The 21,957-nt window shown below is 40.3% G+C and overlaps 1 protein-coding gene across 7 annotated transcripts in view; it reads right to left on the reverse strand.

The window, feature by feature from the left end:
- Positions 1 to 1,461: 1,461 nt before the first annotated feature.
- LOC122561459 (terminal uridylyltransferase 7-like) overlaps positions 1,462 to 21,957 on the reverse strand; it is a 90,997-nt gene continuing 70,501 nt past the window's right edge. For all 7 annotated transcript variants that reach the window (XM_043713220.1, XM_043713227.1, XM_043713205.1 and 4 more), the window contains 5 exons: positions 21,532 to 21,647; positions 6,339 to 6,697; positions 6,051 to 6,112; positions 5,792 to 5,834; positions 1,462 to 2,620 (listed from right to left, as the gene is read on the reverse strand). In XM_043713220.1, coding sequence (XP_043569155.1) covers positions 2,547 to 2,620; positions 5,792 to 5,834; positions 6,051 to 6,112; positions 6,339 to 6,697; positions 21,532 to 21,647 — 654 coding nt within the window. In that variant the 3' untranslated portion in view covers positions 1,462 to 2,546. The remainder of the gene's footprint in view (positions 2,621 to 5,791; positions 5,835 to 6,050; positions 6,113 to 6,338; positions 6,698 to 21,531; positions 21,648 to 21,957) is intronic.

Below are 21,957 nucleotides of genomic sequence, written 5' to 3' on the forward strand. Positions count from 1 at the left end.
TTCCCACTCTGTTCATCAATCATTTGATGACATTCACTATTTGCTCGACTCAACCCCAGTCATCACCTTAACTTCTATTTTAAAAAAATCTTTCTTCATCATATACCTTTTAAAATCAACCATAATGGCAATGTTTCCCATAATCTCTAATTTGCCATCATTAGCCAATTTCTAATTTAAACCGTATTTTTCCAATTCCAAAGTAAAATAATTAACGTATTATTAGAATTGTGTAAGGTAGGTGATTGGCTCAACTCTTTTTTTGAACCCCGCCCAACTGCCACCTTTCCACTTATGAACTGTGAAACATTCTACCTTACAAGGCACTGGAGGTAGGGACATTGAATATTTTTAAGATAGATTCTTGTTCGTCAGGGAAATTAAATGTTATTGGATATAATTGGGAACATAGAATTCAAACACAAACTTTTGGTGCCATGCTCATTTGTCTGCAAAGCATTGCAATCCTAAGAACAAGATTGCAATCTTCTTTAGCCTCACATGGAGTGAGGTATATTCTCAGAGCTATGCATTTTTCAGGGTAAGACATAGATGAGGCATTGAGTAACATTTGTAATATTATTTATGCAATGGTGGAGCAGGCTGGAAGAACCGAATAGCCTATTTCTGCCCCTGGTTTGTGTGTTCCTAGCTACAGCATGGACTACAGTAGTTCCACTACTTTATTGAAAGTAATTAGGGATTGGCAGGAAATGCCAACTTTGTTAGTGATGCACACATCCTATGAACAACAACAAAAAAAGCAACAGCTATATATGTGGTCTTCATTGATCAGCTACTGAAATTGTGGCAGAAGGACAAAGTGCCTCAGAACTTCCAGACATAAGGGTTTAACAATATTTGAAATACGACTAGAATGGACCATATTTTCCCAGTTATCAGTCTCTTTAGAGGAGAGAGGCAAAGTTTTCAATCTACTGTAACAACCATCCTTTTCAGAATGTTATTTAGTGCCTCAGCCATTTCTTGCCTTGAAAAGCACGCATAGCTCTGAACATCTCTCTCACTCCATATGAGCCAAGGGAGACACACATCTCATTCTAAGGATCAGTACATTGCAAAGCTTGGCAGAGTTTAGTCCAGGTGCTCCGTATTCCTCCCACAGTCCAAAGACTGCAGGTTTAGGTGGATTGGCCATACTAAATAGTCCATAATATCCAGGGATATGTAGGCTAGGTTTATCAGCAATTGGAAATATGGGCTTTACAGGGATAGGGTGGGGGTGGGTTCCAGTTGGGAAGGTTGGTGTGGACTTGGTGGGTCAAATGACCTGCTTCTACACTATAGGTGTTCTATTCTATTCCGATGCAATATTCACATAGGTACAAATTGCTTATGATTAAAGTTTAGGTACTTAAGTGTTTGTGATAAATAAAAAGTGGTGAGTAGAATTCAAATGCTAGACTTCATTTTTCTCTCTCAATTAGAAACCTCAGTAAGTTTTTCTATGAATTTTATTTGTGTTGCCACAAGACTTTACGTACAGTAGTCGAGATTTTGAATGCATATTTACCACATATATACAAACACAAGGTAGCCGTCAACATTTTTTACACAAGCATCATTGTTTTAAACAGTGGGCAACTTGAGTAGCAAATCCTCAAAAACATCCATTTATTCAAAAGCAACATACAGTATCAAGCATATTCAAGATTCCTTTCTCCTGATGTGACTTCAGTGGATTACATAAAACATGTTATTGTACAATTTTCAGATGCATTTTCTTTCCAAAACCAACATTTAAAAAATATCACTGGTACAATAATTCAAGTTATTTGCTTTTTGGGTGTAATTCATGGTTCAAGGTAAATGAATAGAAAATTCAAGATACGAATGTAATTAAATAAAATCCATCCATTTAGCTTTGCGAAATTACCAATGTTTTCACAAGTGATTTTATTATTTAGAAACAATGATACATTTCTTCTATCATTCACATCTATAGTAATTAAATAACATTTGAATCACTGTTGTGATATTTCTTATTATCAAACAAGTTTTTGTACAAACTTTTCACTTTGATAAATACACACATATGGCACTTTTAAACAAAACAAAATAAAATTCTAAAGAATGAACATAAATGCAACATTCTATGTAATAAGATTCATGCTAGACTGAACTTTATCATTATGTTAATTGCTTTAAAATAATTTAATAATTAAGATGCCACCTTTTTATCTGTTTCATTTGCATAAAGTTAAGCTGTAATTTGGTTTACTGGAAAGAAAAGATGCCAGATTGGTCAAAAGAATAAGGCTAGAAATTTACACATATCAACACAAACATAACTTTGAACAAAAAATGTGATCTAATTAAAAACATTACTCATTTAAACTCAATAAGAACAGGGATCTCATTATGACAACATTTTATGGAACACAAAAATCTCTCTATTCCCTCAAGAACAAGCTTAAAACAATTACTGGATTGCCATAACTATGACAGAATTGCAGAGGATTTGCACAGAAAGATCACAGTCCAATAAAAGCTACAATGCAAATGTTTTCAGCCTCCTTTGAAATTCATTCCAGTTGGGTCCTTTTATGTGCTGATCTTCCCTGAGTTGAGGAACTTGTTGAGAATTTACTACTAAGGCCTGTAAGCAGAGAGGTTTATTTTCTTAGAAAAACATTCACAAATGTCAAATATTAAATAAAGTATGAAAATATACTATTACATCAAACTGATTACTGAGAAACATGGGAAATCTGGGAGTAGGGCTCTGCCTTCACATAGAGCTCTTAGCATCGATGAAGTGGGAAGTCAAATTGGTAACAGAAACTTCCTATTCCTAAATAAAACCTTGCTGGTTTTGCTCAGTTGAAGGACTGCCTCCACCTGAGTGGAGTTCCAGCTTTTATCCAGATAAGGCACCAAAGCACAACCACCTTACAGCAACAAAGCACACTTACCAGGAACAATAAATATTTTGTTGAACTTGTACCTTCTAAAGATCACAAGAAATATTAGCAGAATTAGAATATAAATCACAAGATATCATAAAATATTTCACCTTTTGAGCCAACTGCTCCTTATAGCATCATTATTGTGGAGTTTGGCCACTTCTACTTCTGCCCTTATTTCTTGTGATCTTTAGAAGGTACAAGTTCTACAAAACATTTATTGTTCATGGTTAGTCTGCTTTAGTATCTAACTTGAGTTTAGCCTTTAACTCTACCTTCCTGCCTACTCCCCATATTTTTGATTCAGAGAGCAAAATTATCTTCTCCAGCCTTAAATATATTCCATGTTAGAGCATAACAATCCTAGAGAATAGAGAATTTCACAGACCTTTCAATTAAGTAATTATTTGCCATTTCAATTTTAAATAAATGGTTTCTTATCCAAGACTGTGCTCTTAGTTTTAGATTTCCCAACCAATGGAAACAATCTCTGTGTCTGCCTCATCAAGCCCCTGTAGAATCTTGTCTGACTCAATGAGATTACCTCTCATTCTCACCCAAATGACTCAGCTTCTCATCATATGACAACTTTCTCATCTCGAACCGGATGAGTGAACTCTTATGGTAATGTCTTCAATATGGAGACTGAAACTTTTTGAATCTTATACTTCAATCCCCTTCTAATAAAGACAATGCAATTTTCCTTTCTAATTGCTTGCTGCGTCAGCACGCTGACTTTGTGTTCCTTGTATGAGCACATCCAAGTGTTTGTGTACATCAAAACCTATTCCACAAATTATAAAAAAAGTCCTGCTTTTCTATTCTTACAACCACAATGAATAACTGAACACTTCCAAACATTATTCTCCATCTGCATTCTTATTGCTCATTCATTTAAACTGTCTTTGATTGCAGCATTCAACACCTCTCCCCAGCTTACCATTCCACCTAGCTTTGTATCATCAGTAAACTTAGATTCATTATATTCTTTCCCTTCATCCAATTTATCAGTATATGGACGGCAAGCACCCTAAGCCCCAGCATTGATCCTTATGAATTTTCAGTGTATTCGCATTATTGGCTTACAAGCACAGTGTTCCAAGTTATAATCTTTGAAATCATTGGATAAAACTTTTATATATGCTAATGATATCGAACTTAGCGTAGTAGGCAATGCGTCAGTCTCATAATCTGAAGGTCCTGAGTTCAGTCCTCAGAGAAGGCAAGTTTGTGGCGGCACAGTGGCTAGCACTGCTACCTCATAGCGCCAGGGACCCGAGTTCGATTCCAGCCTCAGGCGACTGTGTGTGAAGTTTGCGTGTTCTCCCAGTGTCTGCGTGGGTTTCCTCCCGGTGCTCCGGTTTCCTCCCAGAATCCAAAGATGTGCAGGTCAGGTGAATTGGCCATGCTAAATTGCCCATAGTGTTAGGTGCATTAGTCAGGGGTAAATGTGGGGAATGGGTCTGGGTGGGTTACTCTTTGGAGGGTTGATGTGAACTTGTTGGGCCGAAGGGCCTGTTTCCATACTGTAGGGAATCTAATCTAATCTGGTACTCCATTATTCAATGCCTGTCAAGTTTATGCCCACACTTTGCATCCTGTTCATTAACCAATCTCTATCAAAACAAATTTATTATTTCCACTCCATAAGCCAATATTTTGCTTGTTAACCTTTTATGTGACATTTTTGTGACCCTTTTAGAAAAGTGATTATTTTATTTTATTTGCCCTCTTTGTTTCATGATCAAGGCACTTGGATAAATTTTTTCAAACATAATTTCCTATTCACCAAATCATGTTGATTCTATCTGAATGTATATTCATATTCTAAATGCCATGATACTACCTCTTTGATAATGGACTCTAGCATTTTTTCAATTACAGGTGTTACACTAATTGACCTATAATTTTCTTCTTTTTGTCCCTCCTTTCTTGGGCAGAAGTTACACTTACATTTTTTTCCAATCTGTCAGGACATCTCAAGAATCAAGGGAATTTTGGAACATTACAACTAATGTATCTACGATCTCTGTGGCCACTTATTTAAAGACCTTGGATGCAGGAAATGGATTAAGTAGAGAGAAGCAGCCAAATCTCCTTTCCAGAATCTTTCGGGAGCAGGGGTCTGACTTGAAGTGGAGATAGCAATGACAATTTTATGAAGCATCCACATGCTATCATGATAATGGTAAGCATAATCCATTTTCAACATCATTTTCATAAAACTGAAGAAGAATTGATAACTGACTTCAGAAAGAAAGGAGAACAGACCCCCATCTACATGCACTGAAATGGTTTAAGAAAGGTATAAAAACGGATTTAAGATGGCCACAATGGTCACTTAACCAAGCTCATGAAACCAGTGTGCAATAAACAAATATAGCCTGAGCTGAAATTAACACTTAATCAAAAGTTAGAAACTTAGTCAGTCAGTCTCGTTTTTGGTTTACACCTTTCTGAAACTTTCACATACGGCGATGAAAGTTGCTGCAAGGAGTGAAAGGACCTTTCCCATTACCAAACCACAGAGATGTGGTCTCCGGTTCAACTGAGCATCTGGTGGGAGTCGAATTCATATAATGAATTATTGGAACGAATTAATTTAAATTTGAAAGCAAGTCTCTATATTGGTGACTTCAACACCCACTTGTTCTCTAACACACTTTAAAAGACAAAATTTGCCATCCTCACTTAGTCTACACTGGAGTCCAGACCCAAAGCGATATAGTTATCTCTTAAATGAAATGGCTAAGCAAGTCACTCAATCTTCATAGTTATTAGAAATAGGTAACAAATATTTTTCTTGCCCGTGAAGCCCACATCTATGAAAAAATGTGAAAAATATAGTACTGAAATTTCCAAACCTGGTTGAGAATTTAAGAATCCTTTTTGTTTTCGTTTCTCCTTCTGCGTTAAAAATAAAAATGTCTGAATTAGTCAACAGGTAAGTTACGCTCAAGTACCAAACTTTATTTCTCCTTCTTACCTCAACCACCCCTCATTTTTTTGTTCCACTAGATAGATGATGGTTTAAAAACATTAAACTGACGTTCAGATATCTGACACTTTAAATTATCAATGCAAATTTGTAATCAGTCACACATCATTTATTCTCTGCCTTACTTTGGCGTATTCATTTCCAACACTGGATGATGAGGATGCAATAATTTCAGTGCTCGTTAAACCTGCAAAACATATGCAAATTCAAAAGTCAGGGAAGTAGCATTATAAATTAAAGATATTTCTTAAATATTCCTTGAAGGTGTATTACTATTGATTTAAAAAAAAGTATTCCACTGATTTCTATTGAATTTTTCAGCTGTAATGCAGAACAACAAAATAAGATAACTAATTTGAATTAAGCCCCTAATAAATAATAGCTAAATCTAAACTTCAGTATTTAATCTGTACCTTTGTGACGAGGGCATTCCTTCTTGATGTGTCCTTCCTTCCCACAGACAAAGCAACATTTCTCTCTGTCCTCCTGTTTCTTCCTTTGTTCTGGATATGGCCTGGAAGCTCTGTCCCTGAGAACTTCATTTGTTGCTCGATCTTCCTTTAATTTCCTCAGTGCACGAATCTCTGCGTATAATTCTTCTTCTTTAACTGGAAAATCCTTTAAACCTTCTCCGTGCAGCTTTGTCACTTCCCTGTTTGGGGATTCTTTGTTTTCAGGTTTTCTTTTTGCATTGGTTTCAAAGGATTTTTGAAATTTGTCAATGAATCCTGATTTGGATCGAATATCCTCAAGATTTTGTTGTCTTGTTTTGCTGTTAATGAATTTTTCAAGAGTGCTTTGTTAGGAAACAACAACTTGTTACTGTTGAATATATTTACAGAATTATTACAGTGCAGAAGAAGCCCATTCGGCCCATTGTACCTACTGCAGATCTCCTATTATTTCCTGATAACCCCGCACACTGTTACTATCCAAATAATTATTCAATGCCCTGTTGAATGATCTAGTATATGGAGTTTGTGACAGGAAGTTTCCTTTGCTAGTGTCCAATTCTGGTGATCACAATTTAAGAGGCAGTCAAGCCCTTGAAGGGGCTACAGAAGAGATTTACCAGAATGATGAGGGATGAGGAACTTCAGTTTTACAGAAATACTAGAGAGAACCTGGGATTGTTACTCTTGAGCAGGGATGGTTATTAACAGGAGATTTCACAGACGTGTTGAAAATTGAGGGGTTTTGATAAGATTAAATAAGGAGATCACACAGAACTGCGGATAGTGGCAATAAGGAGAAACTATTTTGATTGGCAGAGAATCAGTAAACAGAGGTCATAAACTTAAGACAATTGGAAAAGATTGAGGGGTACGGGAAATGAGTTTTCTTTTTATGATCTGAAAGGGCACCTGAAACAAATTCAAAAGTAATTTCCGAAATGGGGTTGGATAACCGCTTATGAAGGAAACATTCAGGGCTGGAGGAAAACAGTACGAAAGAATTGGATAATTATTTCAAAGAATCATAACTGGCACATCATCCCCTTCTTTGTTAGATGATTCTGTGATTTATGACAATGAAATCTAAAACAATGAAAATTCAAAAAACAGATTTAAGCAAAGATAGAACACTCCTCCAGAATCTTCTTCCTCAGCTTTTTAATCTTCACTGTCTTTCATTTTGAGCTCTGATCCTTCATCCAGATTTCTCTAATTTTAAGAAGTTAGAGAAGAACACCAAAATTGGTGGTGTAATGGACAATGAAGAAATTAATCTCACAGTACAATGGGATCTCAATCAGATGGCCATTGGGCCATGGAGTGGCAGATGGAGTTTAGTTTTGATAAATTTGAGGTATTGCATTTTGGTAAGTCAAACCAGGACAGGACTCGTACAGGTAATGGTAGGGCCCTGGTGAGTATTGCAAAACAAACAGACCTAGAGAGTGGAGGTGTAAAGTGGAGTCACAGATAGACAGGGTGAAGAAGGTGTTTGACAAGCTTGTCTTTATTGGTTAGTGTATTGAGCATAGGAGTTGCTGTACAGGACATTGGTGAGGCCACTTTCAGAACACTGTTCAATTCTGGTCTCCCTGCTATAAGGAGGACTTTGTTAAACTTGAAAAGGTTCAGAAAAGATTTACAAGGATGTTGCTGGGAAGTTCAGAGCTATGGTGAGAGACTGAAAAGGCTGGGGCTTTTTTTCCTTGGAGCATCAGAGGCTAAGGGGTGATTTGTCAAGGTTTATAAAATCATGACAGGTATGCATAGGGTAAATAGTCAAGGTCTTTCTCCTTGGGTAGAGAAGTCCAAAACTAGATGGCATAGGTTTAAGGTGAGAGGGAAAGACTTAAAAGAGACCTGAGGTGCAATTTTTTCACACAGAGAGGGTTGCGTGTCTGGAATGAGCTGTCAGAGGAAATGGTGAAGGCAGGTACAAAATACTTAAAAGACATCTGAATAGATACATGAATACAAAGGGTTTCGATGGATACGGGCCAAATGCTGGCAAATGGGACTAGATCAATTTAGGATATCTGGTCGGCACGGGAGAGTTGTATCCGTGCTGACTCTATGACTCTAAAAGTTGTACAACTGTAACAGTCATTGCAATTAATTCATAGAAGTGTTAAAGTTGGTATCTTTTCCTCCAACTATCTTTTTCCTTTTCCTTAACGGCATTCACTCATGAGTAGGTTCCAGTTCCTCAGTTAGCTTGCTCAAATGATCAATTTTCACATCTCATTGCACTTTCAACAACGCTTTGTAAACAAAAAGAAAATATACACTGTAGAACAAATAGAGTGAACGGAAGAAGGAGAGATTTTACCTTTATGGCCTAAATTAGAAACATTTAAAATAGCAAGAACTATGTTTAAAGATTAGCCATCTGAATGACAAAAATCAAGAGTTTATGGCATAAGCTTTGTTCTTCAGTGCCAGCAGCAAAGAATTTTGCAGGACAGATATGAATTTTAGGAACCGGGGCACTGTGTGGTGTTGATGTGTTGTGGAACATAACCTATCAAAATAAATGGATAGAAAATTGTGAGAAGTAGTTGCTCAAATTCTTGATATGCATTTTTGGTTGCTAAATGTATGTGTTAAGAGTGTTATAGTTTACCTTGTTGTGGTTCTGTTCGCCGAGCTGGAAGTTTTTGTTGCAAACGTTTCGTCCCCTGGCTAGGCGACATCATCAGTGCTTGGGAGCCTCCTGCGAAGCGCTTCTTTGATGTTTCCTCCGGTGTTTATAGTGGTCTGTCCCTGCCGCTTCCGGTTGTCAGTTTCAGCTGTCCGCTGTAGTGGTTGGTATATTGGGTCCAGGTCGATGTGTTTGTTGATGGAGTTTGTGGATGAATGCCATGCCTCTAGGTTCTTAGTGATTTCAGTGCTTCCCTCTCCTTGGTGTTGAGGTTATGTGTTTGTCTTTTCCTTATTATCATGGGTACGACGTTTGTCTCACTGTTTGTTGTGTCTCTTCTGTCAGTCCATTGTTCCTGAGTGTGCATTCTAGTGCTGCTAGGAAGTCTGCTGTCTTGGCGTCCCTGTGGTTGTAGTTGAGTCCCTTGGCCAGTATTGTTCTTTCCGTGTCTGTGAGATGAGTGTGGGAGAGGTTTTTAACCCGGTGTGTGTTGTAGTGTCCTCTTTGTTGTGTGTTAGTTTGGCCATTTTTTCTTTTAGTGCCGTTTTTTTCCGGTGTGTTGTCCTGTTCTGTCCTATGGTGACAGCCTGTTCTATGGTCCGGGTCCATTCCTGATTCCTGGTTTTTGAAATTAACGACTTTTGGCGCGCAATTTCATGTCTGTATCTGTGAAGTCGGTTGTGCGCGTCTGTGATCATTACCTGGATCATCCTGAATCCGTTCTGCTTGGCTGTTTCCCTGGCTTGTGGGTTGTTGACTGGTGGTCTGTATCTGACACATTGTGGAAGGATTCGATTCTTTCGGCATTCATGTAGGAACCGGAGTTGTTCGTATGTGGCGCTTAGTCGGTTAGCGCAGGATTCCCATTTCCTGGCTTGTCTCAGCGTCTCTCAGCCGTAAGTGTTCAAAGTTTGTGCGAAGAGGCATGGCATTCATCCACAAACTCCATCAACAAACACATCGACCTGGACCCAATATACCAACCACTACAGCACACAGCTGAAACTGACAACCGGAAGCGGCAGGGACAGAGCACTATAAACACCGGAGGAAACATCAAAGAAGCGCTTCGCAGGAGGCTCCCAAGCACTGATGATGTCGCCTAGCCAGGGGACGAAACGTTTGCAACAAAAACTTCCAGCTCGGCGAACAGAACCACAACAACGAGCACCCGAGCTACAAATCTTCGCACAAACTTTGAATAGTTTACCTTTATTTGTTTTCTATGTTCCTTCTTAACATCAACTTTGTGGTTTTACTGTGTAATTTTGAAAAGCTAAGCTTCATTAGACTTTAAGGGAATAAGCCAAATATTTTTATGACCATAACTTTCGCCGGAATGAAAAAGATCTTTAGCCTTTATGACCTAATTCTTCCAAAATATTACAAGTTTACATCAAATCTATACAGGAGACAATAACAACTTCTCCACTAGTTTCAAACTGCTAATTTGGTAGTATATAACGGACAGTTACCTTGTGTCAAATTGTTCACATTACTGAATGATAAAATACTTTTTGTATTGTTAAATGAGTCTAAGTGTCTTGCCTGCACTGGGAATTAAATTCAGTGGTGAAACTTTCAAATGTGTAAATTAAATGATTCGCGAATCTGTAGAATTCACTACCCAAAGTGACAAGGATGCCAGGATACTGCATAAATGTAAGCAGATACGTTTTTAATTAGTAATGAGTTGAAACATTATGGAGAGCAGAAAAGACGATACCAGCTATGATCATACTAAATGTCAGAGCAGGCTCGATAGGTTATGATTGCCTAATCCTGCTCATAGTTCTTTTATTCTCAAATTTGCCACTGACTGGGATCTGATACAAATATCAAGCCATTTTTGTTTGTTCAATGGATCAAAAGGCTTCTTTTGCTATCGCTGTGTTTGAAGGTGAAGAATACTTACTAACACAAAGCTCTCCCCTCTGACACTAGGATCAGCCATATCGCCACACATCCTTTCCCTGCAACCCCCACCACCAACCTTACTGCTTCTCGGGTTTTGATAGTAACCACTATTTTACAGAGTACTCCAGGTTTAAATCCAGTTTTAAATGACAAAAAAAATCACAGACCTAAAATACCTGATCCAAAAAGCAGTCGTACAAACTTGCTCAAAAAAAGTAGCAAGCCTAATAGTGAGAGCAAAATAGAATTCAGTCAAGGAGCTCCAAGAGATTGGTTAAGAGGGGAAAAGTAGGGGTTGGGAACAAACTTGCAAGGAACATTAAAGCAGACCATAAAAGCTTCTATATGTATGTAAAAAGAAAAAAAGATAATGAAGACAAATGTAGGCCTCTTACAATTTGAGTTGATAATGGCAAACAAGGAAATGGCAGTGCAATTAAACAATACTTCTGTTCTGTCTCCAAAGAAGGCGGCACAAATCACTTACCAGAAGCACTAGTGAGGCAGAGATATTTTGAGAAGGAGTATTTGAAGGAAATTAGTATTCGTTTTTTTAAAAAAAACTGGAAAAAGTAATTAAACTGAAAACTGATAAATCCGTAGGACTTGATAATCTTCATTCCAGAATATTAAAAGAGATACCCATGGAAATAGTGATTGTTTTGGATGTTATCTTCCAAGATGACAAAAATGTGCAACAGTCCCGTCACATTGGAGGGTGATAAATGTTAACTGACTATTCGAAAAAAGGGAGAAAACTGGGAATTATGGACCAGTGAGCTGAAAATTACTGGATGGAAAAATGCTGGAATTTGTTTTAAAGGATGTGATTATAGGCATTTAAAAAAAACAATATTACACAAACTCAACAGGGATTTATTAAAGGGAAACCATATTTGGCAAACCTACCTGAGCTTCTTGGGAACATAATTAGTATAACAGACGATGTCCGGTGGATCTGATAAAGACCCACATAAGAGGTTATGGTACAAAATCAAAACACATGAAAACAGGGGCAATGTACTGGCATGAATTGAGATTGGAGTTTAGATCAGAGTGGTGCTGGAAAAGCACAGCAGGTCAAGCAACATCCAAGGAGCAGGAAAATCAACGTTTCGGGAACAGAGCATTTGGTAGGAGGTGAATGAATTAAGATCAGCTTGCCAAACAGAAAACAGAGTATGAATAATTATTCATTTTTGCAGTGGAAAGCACTGACAAGTGGGTTACCACAGGGATCAGTGCTTGGACCTTAACTATTCACAATGTACATCAAAGATTTGGATGAGGGAATAGAGTGCAATACTTCTACATTTGCTGATGACACAAAAGTAGATGGGAGTACAAGTGGTGAGGATGTAAAGACATTTCAAGGCAATTTAGATAAGTTGAATGAGTGGGAACATACGTGGCAGATGCAGTTTAACATGGATAGAAATGAAGTTGTCCACTTTGGTAGTTAAGAAAGAATTTTTTTAGAGACAAAACAACTGCAGATTCTGAAATCCAAGGTTGACAGGCAGGAGGCTGGGAGAACACAGCAAGCTAAGCAGCATCAGGAGGTGGAGAAGTCAACATTTCAGGTGTACCATTCTTTCAGGACTGGGGGTAGGTGTAAGGGGAACTGCAGATAAACGGGGTGGGGAGGCAGGGTGGTGAGTTGGGAATGGGTGAAGACAGGTAGAGGGTACAACCTGGTTGGCCAATGGGAGAAATGAATCCAGTTGGTGGCTGGAAGGAAGGGTCAATCAGAGGAATGGAAGGGAGAGGGAGGGGCTGGGAAGGGAGGTTATTTGAAATTGGAGAACTCAATGTTGAGTCTTCCAGGCTGTAGGCTGCCCAGGCGGGCATGAGGTATTGTTCCTCCAATGTGCGCTCTGATGGAGGAGGTCAAGGGTGGTCATGTCAGAAAGGGATTGGGAAGGGGAATTAAAATGGGCGGCGACTGGGAGGTCTGGTCAGCCCCTGCAGGCCCAGCTGAGATACTCGGCGAAGCATTCCCTAGTGGAAAAGACCACATCGGGAGCACTTGATGCAGTAAATTGATGCAGTAAGTGGGTGGCACAGTGGTTAGCACTGCTGCCTCACAGCGCCAGAGACCCGGGTTCAATTCCCGCCTCAGGCGACTGACTGTCTGGAGTTTGCACATTCTCCCCGTGTCTGCGTGGGTTTCCTCCGGGTGCTCCGGTTTCCTCCCACAGTCCAAAAATGTGCAGGTCAGGTGAATTGGCCATGCTAAATTGCCCGTAGTGTTAGGTGCAGGGGTAAATGTAGGGGAATGGGTCTGGGTGGGTTGCGCTTCGGCGGGTCGGTGTGGACTTGTTGGGCCGAAGGGCCTGTTTCCACACTGTAAGTAATCTAATCTAATCTAAATTAGGTTGGAAGAAGGCAGGTGAACCTCTGTCTGACATGGAGGTGAGGGGTGTGTGTGCCGGCAGATTTTGCAATTTTCCAGCTGCAGGGGAAGATACCTGGGGTTCTGGGGGGTCAGTAGGGAGAGTGGCATGAACCAAGGATTGGTGAAGGGAATGGTCTTTGCGGAAGGCAGAGATGTGGGTGGGGAGGGCAAGGTATTGTTGGTAGTGGGGTCTAGTTGGAGTTAGCAGAAGTATTTAAGGATGATGATTGGATGTGGGATAGTAGGTGAGGACATGGGGGACCCTGTCTTTATTATGTTTGGGGAGGAGGAGTGGTTAGAGCAGTGGATCAGGGAATGGAGATGGTGGCGGAGGGCTGTCTGGATGATAGAGGGAAGGAAAAGCATGTTGTTCAAAATAGGTAGACATCTGGGATGCTTTGGAGTCAAATGTCTCCTCACCTGAGCAGATGCGGCAGAAACAGAGGAATTGGGAGAACGGGATGGAGTCCTTGCAAGATACTGGGTGGGAGGAGGTGTAGTCCAGATAGTTAAGAGAGTCTGTGGGTTTATAGTAAATGTCTGTCTGGAGACTGTCGCCGGAGATGGAAATGGAGAGGTCAAGAAAGGGGATGGAGATGTCCAGGATAGACCAAGTGAATTTGAGGGTAGGGGGGCACTGTGGGCAAAGTCAATGAACTGCTCCAGTTCAACCTGAGTGCAGGATGCAGCACCAATGCAGTCATCGATGTAATGGCAGAAGAGTTGAGGTACTGAAGAAAGACTGTTCGACATAGCCAACAAAGAGGTAGGTGTGGCTGGGGTGCATCAGTGCGCCCATGGTCACCCCTGGATTTGGAGGAAATGGGAGGAGTTAAAGGAAAAGTTATTATGGGTAAGGACTAGTTTGGTGACATGGAGGAGAGTATTGATGGAGGGGAACTGGATGGGTCTGTTGGAGAAGCAACAGCTGAGGGCCTTAAAGGCCATCCTTGTGGGGTATGAACGTGTATAAGGACTGCACATCCAACGTGAAGATAAAGCACCAAGGATCCGGAAGTTACTGAAGAGGTAGAGGGCATGGGTTAGTATCGCGGATGTGGGTGGGAAGTGCCTGAACCACGGGGAGACGGTGGAGTTGAAGTAAGATGGGATGAGTTCGGTGGGGCAGGAGCAAGCAAAGACGATGGGTCGGCCCAACTTATTTGGGCTTGTGAATCTTGGGTAGCAGGTAGAACCGGGCAGTATGGGGCTGGGGTCTATGAGATTGGAGGCAGTGGAGGGGAGACCAACAGAGGTAATGAGGGCACAGACAGTGCGAGTGATTTTGGCCTGATGGGCCATGGTAGGGTGGTGGTCAAGGGGGAGGTAGGACGTGGTGTGAGAGAGGACAAGAAAAATGGCAGAGTATTATTTATATAGTGATGATAGGTAACAAACAATGTAAGTGTCTTTGCAGGTATCTTGAATCAAACCATTTAAACATGCTGTGAAACATTTCAGGCTCAGGTAGAACTTGAACCCTCATCTTCTGACCAGGGGCAGGACATTACCACTGACCCACAAAAGAACTCTGGGTGCCCTTGTATACTGGCCATTGAAAGCAAGCATGCAGGGGCAGCATTTCAAGAAGGTTTGAGTACAGGGTAAGTCTTATTGTAGTTGTAGGAGAAAGTGAGGACTGCAGATGTTGGAGATCAGAGCTGAAAAATGTATTGCTGGAAAAGCGCAGGTCAGGCAGCATCCAAGGAGCAGGAGAATCGATGTTTCGGGCATAAGCCCTTATTGTAATTGAGCAGACTTTGGTGAGAACACATGGAGTGCAATTGTGCGCAATCCATAAGTTAAAAAATGTATATCTGCCATAGAGGAAGAGCAGCAAATGGTCATCAGCTGATTACTGGGATGGCAGGTCATAGGGGGAGAGCCTGAATTGACTGGGCATGTACTCACTAGAGTTTAGAAGAAGGAGGGGATTCTATTGAAACATATAACATTCTTTTAGGGCTAAACAGACTGAATGTGTAATACTTCCCCTGACCAATGAGGTCTCAGGAAATCGGCAAACCATTTTAGACTGAGATGAGGAGAAATTTCTTCATTTCTGGGTTGTGAACATATGAAATTCTCTGCCAGAGAAGGCTGTGGAGGTGAAGTTACTGAAACATATTTAACAAATAAATGAACACATTTCTCAAAGCTAAAGGTGTTAAGGGATCTGGTGGGGTTGAGATACTGGTTCTGTCAGATCGAATAGTGGTGTGGGTTCGATTACTTCCTGCGCCTACTTTCTAGATTTCAATGCTAGAAATGGCAGAGGGTAGGATGACAGAACAGAAGGGTTCAGGATTAGATACTTAGGGCAGAAGTCTGGGATGTATCACTTTGAGTGTGGAGATTCCCATACATAAATTAAGAGCTGTATTTAAAGTTTTATTGAATACAACATATTGCACTTTATAACATCAGATTATTTTATTAACTTAGAAGAACAGGACATTTGGCTCAATCATTCCATGCTCGTGATTATGCTCCATGAGACCCCTCCCATTATTCCTCAATGAAACAGACATAATCCTCCGTTCTTTTCTCCCTCACATGCTTATCTAACTTTCCCTGAAAAATATCTGCCCTATTTACTTCAACCATCCTCTGTGGTAGATGATTCCAAATGGTCACTTCTTTGTGGGTAAAGGTGTTTCTTCTGAACCCTTCTGAACCCTTTTTGGTTTGCTAATGACGGTCTTACACCGTTGGCTCCTGGTTTACCTTTATCCTGCAACTGGAACATTCTTCATGTCTTCTTTATCAAAACCTTTTATAATTTTAAAAATCTCTGAAGTTGCTCTTCGCTCTACTTTTTTCAATAGCCTACTCATCCTTGCCCAATAAATATAATCTTTCATCTCTAGTATCACTTTGTATGTGTTTTTTGCACCCTCTCCAGTCTCTGAATAACCTTTAAATAGTGTGGCGACCAGGACTATTCATACTACTTCATGTGTAATGTGTGCGAAGTTCAATATAAATCTAACATTCTTTAAAAATCTCATCCCTGTAGGAAGTGAACTCTAGTGATTTGTTTGCTTTTGCTATCATCTCATGTGGTATTTTGCTCTTCTAATCCACTTAGATTCTTGTTTTCCAGCAACCTTCACTAATACTTCAATTTGGAACTCAAACAATAAAGCAAGGGTTGAGCTATAATAACAATACTGTGGCCAGTTTTGTATTCTACTATAAAAAGATGTCATGGCCATGGGTATACATAGAAGAGATTCAATAGCATGCTAGAAATAAAAGGTTTTAGTTATGGGAAAGAACTGAAGACACCAGGACTCCCTGTTAAGATTAGTAGAGGTTTATTGGATTCAAAATTATGGAGGGTATGCTTGTGTTTCTGTGACAGTAACTCAGAGGCCTGATCTAATAACACAGAAAATACAAATTTGGGTGTTACTACGGCTGCTTGATCATTTCAATTAATTTCAAAAAAACAAACTTGGAAATAAAAAGTCAGTAAGAGCTACTGCATTCAAAAAAATACATCTGTTTTATGTGAAGAACATTACTTTTCTGCTTATTAATGGGATGCAGATGTAACTAACATTTATTACCTATACTTAATAGCCCTGGAGGAAAAGGTGTTGAGCTGCCTTCTTTGAACCACTTTAATCCTTTGGATGCTTCCTGAACCAGTAAAGTCCTTGGCATGTAGGAACACCAGCAGGACTGTAGGGTAGGGATTTCCAGGACTTTGTAGATGGATTAACTCCAGGAAAGGTAGGAGTAGCAGACAGGAGTCTCCTATGGCCATCCCCATTTCAAACAAGTATGCTGTTCTGGAAAATATTGGGGTGATGGACCCTCAAATGGACAGCCAAGTTTCTGGTATCGACACAGGCTCTAATGCAATGAGGAATATGTCAGATTCCAAGCGATTGATCGTGACAGGGGACTCTAGTCCGAGGCACAAACAGACGATGTGGCCAGCAGCGAGAAATTAGAATGGTGTGCTGTTTCCCTGGTGCCAGGGTCAAGGATATCTCGGAGTGGGTGCAAAATGTTCTCAAAGAGGAGAGAGGCCAGGTGGTCATTGTACACATTGGAACCAAAGACAGAGGAAGGGAAAAGGATGAGATTCTGAAGGGAGAATATAGAAAATTAGGCAGGAATTTTAAAAAAAGAGATCCTTGAGGGGAGGAATATCTGGATTACACCTGGTGCTAAGAGCTAGTGAGAGTAGGAATAGGAGGATAGAGCAGATGACTGCATGGCTCAGGAGCTGGTGCAGGGGAGAAGGATTCACATTTTTGGATCATTGGAATCTCTCCTGATATAATATCTGTACAAGAAGGATGGATTTAACCTGAACTAGTAGGGGACTAATATACTGGCAGGGAGATTTGCTAGAGCTGCTTGGGAGGATTTAAACTAGTAAGGTGGGAGAGTAGGACCCAAGGAAATAGTGAGGAAAGAAATCAATCTAAGACTGGTACAGGTGGGAAAGGGAGTGAGTCAAACAGTCAGGGCAGGAAGGAACAAAGCAGAGAACAAGGTAGGATTGATAAATTAAATTGCATTTATTTCAATGCAAGAGGGAAGGCAGATGAACTCAGGACATGGTTCGGAACATGGGACTGGAATATCATAGCAATTACAGAAACATGGCTCAGGGATGGACAGGACTGGCAGCTTAATGTTCCAGGATACAAATGTTACAGGAAGGACAAAACGGAGCACAAGAGAGGAGAGTGGTGTTTTTGATAAGGGATAGCATTGCAGCTGTACTAAGGAAGGATATTCCTGGGAAGACATCCAGGGAAGTTATTTGAGTGCAACTGGGAAATCAGAAAGGGATGATCGCCTTATTGGGATTGTATTATAAACGCCCTAATAGTCAGCAGGAAATTGAGAAACAAATTTGTAAGGAGTTATCTGCAATAATAATAAGGTAGTTATGGTAGGGGATTTTAACTTTCCAAACACAGCCTGGGACTGCCATAGCTTTAAGGGTTTAGATGGAGGGGAATTTGTTAAGTGTGTACAAGAAAATTTTCTGATTCAGTATGTGGATGTACCTACTAGCGAAGGTACAAAACCTGACCTACTCTTGGAAAATACGGCAGAGCGGGTGACTGAGGTGTCAGTGGGGGAGCACTTTGAGGCCAGCGACCATAATTCTATTAGCTTTAAAATAGTGATGGAAAAGGATAATCCAGATCTAAATTGAAGGAAGGCTAATTTTGATGGTATTAGGCAGGATCTTTCAAAAACTGATTGGAGGCACATGTTCACAGGTAAAGGGACGACTGGAAAATGGGAAGCCTTCAAAAACGAGATTACGAGAGTCCAGAGACAGTATATTCCTGTTAGGGTGAAAGGAAAGGCTGGTAGGTATAGGGAATGCTGAATGACAAGAGAAATTGAGGCTTTGGGTAAGTAAAAGGAGGAAGCCTATGTCAGGTATAGACAAGAGAGATTGAGTGAATTCTTAGAAGAGTATAAAGGCAGTAGGAGTTTACTTGAGGGAAATCAGGACGGCAAAAAGGGGACATGATAGCTTTGCAAATAGAGTTAAGGACAATCCAAAGTATTTTTACAAGGACAAAAGGATAACTAGGGAGAGAATAGGGCGCCTCAAAGATCAGCAAGTCGGTCTTTGTGTGGAGCTGCAGGAGATGGGGGAGACACTAAACGAGTATTTTGCATCAGTGTTTGCTGTGGAGAAGAGAAGGACACGGACGATTCAGAATGTGGGGAAATAGATGGTGACATCTTGAAAAATATCCATGTTACGTGCTGGATGCCTTAAAACGCATAATGGTGAATAAATCCCCAGGACCTGATCAGGTGTACCCTCTGGGAAGCTAGGGAAGTGATTGCTCGGCCCCTCGCTGAGACATTGAGATCATCGATATTCTCAGGTGACGTGCCGGAAGACTGGAGGGTAACTAATGTGGTACTATTTAAGAAAGGTGGTAAGGAAATGCCAGGGAACTAGACCGGTGAGCCTGACATCAGTGGTGGGCAAGTATTAGAGGGAATCCTGAGGGACATGATTTACATGTATTTGAAAAGGCAGGGACTGATTAGGATTGTCAAGATGGCTTTGTGCATGGAGATCATGTCTCATGAACTTAATAGAGTTCTTTAAAGAAATAACAAACAGGAGTGATGAGGGCAGAACAGTAGACCTGATCTATATGGACTTCAATTTGGCGTTCAACAAGGATCCTCATGGGAGACTGATTAGCAAGGTTAGATCTCATGGATTACTGGGAAAACTAGCTAATTGGATACAGAACTGGCTCGAAGGTAGAAGACAGAAGATAGTGGTGGAGAGTTGCTATTCAGACTGGAGGCCTGTACCAGTGGAGTGCCACCAGGATCGGTGCTGTGTCCACTGCGTTTTGTCATTTATATAAACTATTTGGATGTAAACATAGGGGGTATAGTTAGTAAATTTGCAGATGACAGCAAAGAAAGCTACCTCAGATTACAATGGGATCTTGATCAAATGGGTCAATGGACTGAAGAGTGGCAGATGGAGTTTAATTTAGATAAATGAGAGGTGCATTTTGGGAAAGCAAATCTTGGCAGGACTTATACACTGAATGGTAAGGTCCTAGGGAGTGTTGCTGAACAAAGAGACCTTGGAGTGCAGGTTCATAGCTCCTTGAAAGTGGAGTCGCAGGTAGATAGGATAGCGAAGAAGGCATTTGGTAAGCTTTCCTTTATTGGTCAGAGTATTAAGTATAAGAGTTGGGAGGTCATGTTGTGGCTGTACAGGACATTGATTAGGCCACTTTTGGAGTATTGTGTGCAATTCTGGACTCTTTCCTATTGGAAGGATGTTGTGAAACTTGAAAGGGTTCAGAAAAGATTTACAAGAATGTTGCCAGGGTTGGAGGATTTGAGCTATAGGGAGAGGCTGTATAGGCTGGGGCTGTTTTCCCTGGAGCATTGGATACTGACGGGGTGACCTTATAGAGGTTTATAAAATTATGAGGGGCACGGATAGGATAAATAGACAAGGTCTTTTCCCTGGTATAGGGGAGTCTAGAACTAGAGGGCATAGGTTCAGGGAGAAAGGGGAAAGATACAAAAGGGACCTAAGGGGCAAGCTGTCACACAGAGGGTGATGCATGTATGGAATGAGCTGCCAGAGGAAGTGCCAGAGGATTTACTCTCTTCCTCCTGCCAGAGGAAGTGACAGGCTGGTGCAATTACAGCATTTAAAAGGCATCTGGATGAGAATATGAATAGGAAGGGTTTAGAGGGATATGGGCCAGGCAAATGAGACTAGATTGTGTTGGGATGTCTGGTCGGCATGGACAAGGTAGACCGAAGAGTCTGTTTCCGTGCTGCATATCTCAATGACTGTGTTCGAGCAATAGTGAAAGATCAGCGGTCTAGCTCCAAATCAGGATGGTCTGTGGCTTGGAAAGGAACTTGTAGGTGATGGTTGTACAGATTGTGGATTTGGAAAATGTTAGAGGAACCTTGGTGAGTTACTGCAGTACATCTAGTAGATAGCACACTCTCCTGCACTGTATGTTTGTCTGTTGATGGAAGTGAATGTTGAAGGTGGTGGATGGAGTATCTAATCAAGAGGACTGCTTTGTCCTGAATGGGTGTCAAATTTTGAGGTTTAATGGAGCAACACCCATCCAGGTTAGTGGAGAATATTCCATCATACTTGTCTATCGTAGATAGTGGACAGGTTTTGGGCAAGGAAACGTGTGATCTTTACACTGTCTAGCATGAATGCTTCAGGAATGTGATTGCCTCTGAATTACCCTCAGAAGAGACCAGCAAACTACTCACTTACAGTTAACCACAACCTGCTCAAGGAACTAGCTCAGAACCAGCAATAAATGTTAACCATGTCAATGTCAATCACACTTCCAGAATGCACTTTAAAAATAAATGAAATAGGGAAAAATGTTTTCCAGTTTGATGGGTCAAGAATTAAAATCATCACCAAAAATGGAAGAGAACCCATTTTTGGTTTCAAATCTATGTTGGTTGTTCAGAGATAGAATGCTTCATTACATATTATTGGTGGCAGAAGCATGAAAAAGTAAAAATTAATAAATATTTAAAGATTCCTTTTGTGCTGCAAAATTCTGCAATTCATACAATGAGTCAGAATTTTTGAAATAGAATTAAGGCTTCAAAAATTAAGATTCACCTACACATATTTAGGTTGACTCCACTGAGGAGGAACTTACCTTCTCCGTAAGGGACAGTCTTTCATAAAATGACCAATTTTCCCACAAATTCTGCAGCATCGGTCATTTGGAGCTAACTTCCCCTCAGTCAGAATTTCTGGATCAAAGAAATACTCCTTCAATTAAAAAAAAAATCAATACGTTAAAAATAATAGCAATCATTGCATCTACACAACAAGCAGCATTATTGGTAACATGTACTTGTAGAATGTCTTGCCTACGATTTTCCACGATAGACTAAATTTCAAATAATAATCCTTCTGCATGTCATTATTCATGTAGCAGAGAGGCCCTTTTGTGTTAAAAATATGTTCCATCAACAATTTTGTAGAAGGCCTAAGTTTTTGTAAAGCAGAACATTACTCCCATATTCTAGGAAGACTCTTGCAATCACGAAGAGGATACAATAAAATCATTTTATACAAT

This window comes from Chiloscyllium plagiosum, chromosome 2, assembly GCF_004010195.1.
Source record: "Chiloscyllium plagiosum isolate BGI_BamShark_2017 chromosome 2, ASM401019v2, whole genome shotgun sequence".
Taxonomy (NCBI): Eukaryota; Metazoa; Chordata; class Chondrichthyes; order Orectolobiformes; family Hemiscylliidae; genus Chiloscyllium; species Chiloscyllium plagiosum.